This window comes from Anomaloglossus baeobatrachus, chromosome 12, assembly GCF_048569485.1.
Source record: "Anomaloglossus baeobatrachus isolate aAnoBae1 chromosome 12, aAnoBae1.hap1, whole genome shotgun sequence".
Taxonomy (NCBI): Eukaryota; Metazoa; Chordata; class Amphibia; order Anura; family Aromobatidae; genus Anomaloglossus; species Anomaloglossus baeobatrachus.
This window is the reverse complement of record NC_134364.1, coordinates 35,315,671-35,321,670: the sequence shown is the minus strand read 5'-3', so window position 1 is coordinate 35,321,670 and position 6,000 is coordinate 35,315,671. Positions and strand designations below refer to the sequence as shown.

Below are 6,000 nucleotides of genomic sequence, written 5' to 3'. Positions count from 1 at the left end.
TAGCCATCAGCGTCTATATACTAGAAATCCCGCACGCCTCCATGGGCTGAACAGCTGGCACTCATTATCAGCTACGTGCCCCCAGGAAACGTCTTTAGTGCAGTGGTTCGCGGCCTCGAAATATCCCCTCAACTGTTCAGCTCTTCATCACCCGTCCTACACACGTTATCCCAATATGAAGACATCGGTCATTTGTCACAGAGCATTTGTCCTATTCTGAAATACAAGAGACCGGGACATGTAAGGACTTCCTCATCCATCCTCAGAATTACGACAGAGGCTTTGTGTGTATACATGCGTGATCAAACCCCTTATCCATGTGTATCTGGAATGTAGGAGCAGAGCCCTGACACTTATTAGGCTGTGTGCTGTAGTTTACAATCAGTGTTTTATCAGCAGGAGTTTTAGTGCAGGACTAAGTATTGCATGGAGAGCAGTCAGGCTAATCTGTGTAACCCCGCCCCCACCAATGATTGGCAGCTTTCTTCCAGTGTACACAGAAAGCTACCAATCAGTGGTGGGGGCGGGGTTATACAATCTCAGCATTTTTTATGTAACTTACAGACATAAAAGGTGATAAAATGTATTTGATTTTTGCCTTTTCCATGCACCGTGGGGCCTGAGCCATTGCTGTGCAAGGAAAAAAGCAAAGGATGCTGAGCTATGTCTTCCTCATGTAACGGATTGTGGGGATTCATCCACCTACTGATTGTATAGTGCTGGAAGATCCTTCTTGGACATGTGCAAAATCGGATATGTCCCGGCACTCACTGAAGGCGTAATCTTAGGCCTAGGACACACGGCAAGTAAAATCAGACAAGTGGAATGCAATTAAAAAAAATTGCATTCCGCTCGGACCAATGTTACTCTATCAGGCAGTTCCGTTTTTTTTTTTTTTTTTTTTCTTTTCAGGCAGAATTGCACAGAGAAAGCAATCTCAGCATGCTGCGAGAGCCATATTTACTCGCACCCATACAAGTCCATGGGTGCAAGTGAAACATCGAACTGCACTCGGATGACATCCAAGTGCAGTGCGATATATGCATCAGCTGACAGTGGAGAAGATTGAGAGAGTAATCCCTCCCTCTCCTCCGCAGCTGTGCTTCGATCGCAGGATCGGATCACAGTATAATGACACTCGACTCGCGGTCGCAGCAGAGCAGGAGCCCAGGTTCATTAGCATATCACATCTGATGCGCTCACATCAGATGCCCCTTAAAGGAAGTGTGTCATCAGATTTCACAATGTAAGTTGGATATCTAATTAAGTAGATGTCTGTTAACCAGGAAATCTTAAAGGTTTAAACAGTTGTATTCAGAGTCCTCTGATTGCAGCCATTGCAGCAAAGCCTCAGCTGTAGGTTGCAGCCCGGGCCCCGGCTGCAGGTTGTAGCCCATCTCCTACAGTGACCAGTCATACTATACCCAGAAGAGGTGCGTAAAAGTGTTATTTTATTTGGGGAAAACATAGGGATTGAGAAGCGGTTGTCCAAGTAGTGGACAACCCCTTTAATGTACAACTGTTTCTGATCAGTACATGTGGGAAAAAAAAAATCTCAGTATGCACTAGTGTCACCCATTTTAAAGGGAATCGCTAATTTAATCTGGGAACAGCATGATGTAAAAGCAGAGCCCCTTATTCCAGTAATATCACTTATTTGGCTGTGTGGTGTATTTTTAATAAAATCAGTGTTTTATCAACAGGATTTTCTCACTGCAGGATCAGGTCTCATGCACAGAGCAGTCAGGCTAATCTGTAAGTCTGCCCCCACCTCTTATTGGCAGATTTCTTCTTATATACAGTGTACACGGGAAGATGCCAGTCAGTGCTGTGGGCAGGGTTATACAGGGCTCAGCATTCTGAGCACTACTACATCTCTAGCAGAGAAAACTGTGATTCTATCCAAACTACAGCAAGCAGACCAGTATGTCTCTGTCACCACATCATGCTGCTTTCAGAATACATAGTAAAAACCTGATGACCGATGCCCTTTTAAATGGTGGGGAGCTGCGTACAGAGGCAGTCACCGCAGCACGACTGGTCCGAGAATGTAAACGTATACAGTATCTGAATGTAGCCTTAAGGTTATCGTTTTTTAACCATTTGGATACAGATAATGAGCTCATCATACATAGCCAACATTAGCCTCGTCATGATCGTGTTGATTTGTATGGCGGTGGCAAGAGATCAGGAGCCGGGCGACGACGGACAGCAAGATCAGCAAAGCTCATGATCACCCGGATTTAATCCACTCTTTTGTAATAAAAAAAATCAAAAAAAAAACAAAAAAAACCCCAAACCTGTTGTTTGAGACTGGGGAACAGCCGGTAATGTCATGCATATGATCAGACGGGCGTCGGGCTGTGCACAGATGTAGCCCCCATTTGTGCTCCTGCAGCTGTTGATGCCGCGTTTGTCGTAGCCGGGCCCTGTGTGTTGGATACGGGACAGTCACCCTCATCATTCGCTCCTAAATTCCCATCCTGCTTTTCAGCTGTCCGGGGTCTGGTTACTGCCGCCTGATTGGTCGCTGGCCCACCCCCCTTGGACCCTTTCTGAACTTGCTGGGTGTGAGTGCCGAGCCAGAAATAAAAGTGAAGAGCATGTCCGGAGCGGCTCACAGCAGCTGCCACCATGCTCGGGCTGCGGGGCTGGGGTCTCTAGCTCTGTAAGCCCCCCTTCCCTTCCTCTATGCTGTGTGTCCTCCATGGGCATGATTTTCACTACAACAATTAAAGAAGATTTTTTTTTTTATTTTTAAAGCTTTGCCTCTTAATTGTTGGAGAAAAATCTTATCCTGACGATTCTACACTTAGTAATTACTCCATAACTGGAGACAACGGCCGCTGAATCAACGTTCTCTGTGCCAGAGGGTTTGTCAGAGCCGTAGAAATTGCTCAAGGAGACCCTGCCCGTAGGGGAGACACAGCATAGCGGGCAATGCCTGTGGGAAGAATTGAGTGCCCCCCTTCTGCCTCTCTCCCCAGAGACTGCAGCCACGAGTGCCGGGTCTGCAGGGTGACCGTGGTGGGCCTGTCTACCTATGCCAAGCACATCTCCAGCCAGCTACACAAAGAGAACGTCCATGCGCTGGAAAAGGAGGACGACAAGGACGAGGCAGAGGAAGAATACTTTGACAAGGAACTTATCCAACTTATTAATAAAAGGAAGGAACAAAGCCGGTAAGATCCCCTATTCTTGTTGCTTTAAAGTGCACCATATGGCGACATAAGATGAGATGATTGTATGCATTTTTAATGCTACTGTTAAATTTAACACATGAATCTGCACTTCACATGTCACTAGTCTAAGCAGAGCCGTGTGACACGGAGTAACCTTGCCAGGCTCCGACTGTCACGTGTGCCCCCTTCCAACTCAATGTTTGTTGGGCGAGTAAACCAATGTACACCTCTCATTTACACACTGATATCTATCCTGCTGACAATATTTACCCAACAATAAGCGACTGCTGTAAAAGAAATGCTGTCCACTAGAATATGGCAGTTGTTTAAAGGATGCACCGACCCCTGTAGGATACAACTTGCAGTTGCAGGTTCTTACATGTTCTATGGGGTGAAGTTTAAGGACCGACTAAACATTTGTAAGTGTATTACACACACATTTATACACACACATATATTATATATATATATATATATATATATATATATATATATATATATATATATATATATATATATATATGTATATATATATATATATACACATACATACATACATACATACATACATACATACATACATACACACACACACACACACACACACACACACACACACACACATACACATATGCAGTATACACACATTATATATATATATATATATATATGTGTGTATACTGTATATGTGTGTGTGTGTGTATGTATGTATGTATGTATGTATGTATATATATATATATATATATATATATAAAAATATGTATGTGTGTGTGTATATTATATACAGTAGAACCTTGGTTTACGAGAACAATCCGTTCTGGGCGTGTGCTTGTTAACCAAGTTATTCGTTCAGCAAAGCAAGATTTCCCATAGGAAATCATTGCAATGCTGACAATTCGTTCCACAACTTGTTATATGTCCCATCCTGGTGCCCCATTGTGCCATTCCACACACGCGCACACACACACAAACACAGATTATGCTCACCTTACCTTCTGTTCCCTCGCCAGCCTCCTGGAATTTTCAGTTCGCCCGTACAAGACGTGTATCAGGTAACCAAGGCGACCGATGCCGGACCTTTTGCACTCAACGCGCTGACGTCAAAGGCAGGAGCCGCTTGCCTCTGATTGGCCGGCGCACTGCCTTTGAGTAGCACCTGACAGGGGAAGTTCCTTCCTCATTGTGATGGTTACTGGTTACACATTTTGTGGAGGGAGGACCTTCCCCTGTCAGGCGCTACTCAAAGGCAGTGCGCTGGCCAATCAGAGGCATGCGGCTCCTGCCTTTGACATCAGCGCGCTGGGAGCGGAAGGTCCGGCATCGGTCGCCTTGGTTACCCGATACATGCAAGTTCCAGGAAGCCGGTGTGTGCGTGCTTGTTTGTTTGTTTGTGTGTGTTTGTGTGGACTGCAAGAGTGGGTTATAGCGCAGTGGATGTATGGAACCGGAAGTGTGTGCGGTGAGTATTTCTTTGTCGCTCCATTGGGAGACCCAGACAATTGGGTGTATAGCTTCTGCCTCCGGAGGCCACACAAAGTATTACACTTTAAAAAGTGTAACCCCTCCCCTCTGCTATACACCCTCCCGTGCATCACGGGCTCAAAAGTTTTATGCTTTGTGTTGAAGGAGGCACACATGCACTCATGCTCCCATTTTAGTCAGCAGCAGCTGCTGACTATATCGGATGGAAGAAAAGAGGGCCCCTCACAGGGCCCCCGGCATGCTCCCTTCTCACCCCACTGAGTCGGCGGTGTTGTTAAGGTTTAGGTACCCATTGCGGGTACACAGGCTGGAGCCACATGCCGTTTTCCTTCCCCATCCCTTAGGGGCTCTGGGAGAAGTGGGATCCTATCCGGTCATCCAGGCACTGGGACCGGGCTCCCTCCGCAGCCCCTGAGGGAATCTGACGGACAGGAGACTGAGTATCATCAGGGACAGGGCCCTGCATCTACAGGTACTCTGTGTCCCCTTGGGGACGGTGCATAGAGCACCTGGACCTCAGACGCTGCAGCGACTGCAGTGATTGGTATGACGCCGGGACTACCGCGCCGACCGCGCCTGCTTGCCGGCCGCGGTTTTAACTTTAGTCCCCGGCTTTTGCGGCCTAGTGCCTTAAACTCCCGCCCCCGGCCCTGCCAGTCAGGGAGTAGGGCGGGACGGTCGGTCGGACGCCGACAGTGAGGGCTGGAGCACACTTGGCTGTCCTCCGCCCCCCTCACTATTCACTCTATGGCACAGATCCCCGCACAGGTACTCAGTGTCCCCTTAGGGACGGTGCATGGAGCACCTTGGACTTAGACTTGGCAGCGATTGCGGGGTTGGTACGGGACTACCGCGCCGACCGTGCCTGCTGGCCGGCCGCGGTTTTCAACTTTAGCCCCCGGCTTTTGCGGCCTAGTGCCTTAAACTCCCGTCCCCGGACCTGCCAGTCAGGGGGAAGGGCGGGACGGTCGGGCTGACGCCGACAGTGAGGGCTGGAGCAGACTGGGCTGTCCTCCGCCCCCCTCACTAATCATCTACGGCACAGATCCCCGCACAGGTACTCGGTGTCCCCTCGGGGACGGTGCATGGAGCACCTTGGCCTCAGACTTGGCGGCGACTGCGGGGGTAGTACGGGACTACCGCGCCGACTGCGCCTGCTGGCCGGCCGAGGTTTTTAACTTTAGCCCCCGGCTTTTGCGGCCTAGTGCCTTAAACTCCCGCCCCCGGACCTGCCAGTCAGGGGGAGGGGCGGGACGGTCGGTCTGACGCCGACAGTGAGGGCTGGAGCACACTTGGCTGTCCTCCGCCCCCTCACTTTTCACTCCGGGACTCCAGA

At 48.9% G+C, this 6,000-nt stretch overlaps 1 protein-coding gene across 1 annotated transcript in view; it reads left to right on the top strand.

Annotated features, from left to right (window-relative positions):
• The first annotated feature begins 2,596 nt into the window (after positions 1-2,596).
• Positions 2,597-6,000, top strand: part of ZNF106 (zinc finger protein 106) — a 128,590-nt gene continuing 125,186 nt past the window's right edge. The window contains exon 1 of the mRNA XM_075330745.1: positions 2,597-3,182. Coding sequence (XP_075186860.1) covers positions 2,941-3,182 — 242 coding nt within the window. The 5' untranslated portion in view covers positions 2,597-2,940. The remainder of the gene's footprint in view (positions 3,183-6,000) is intronic.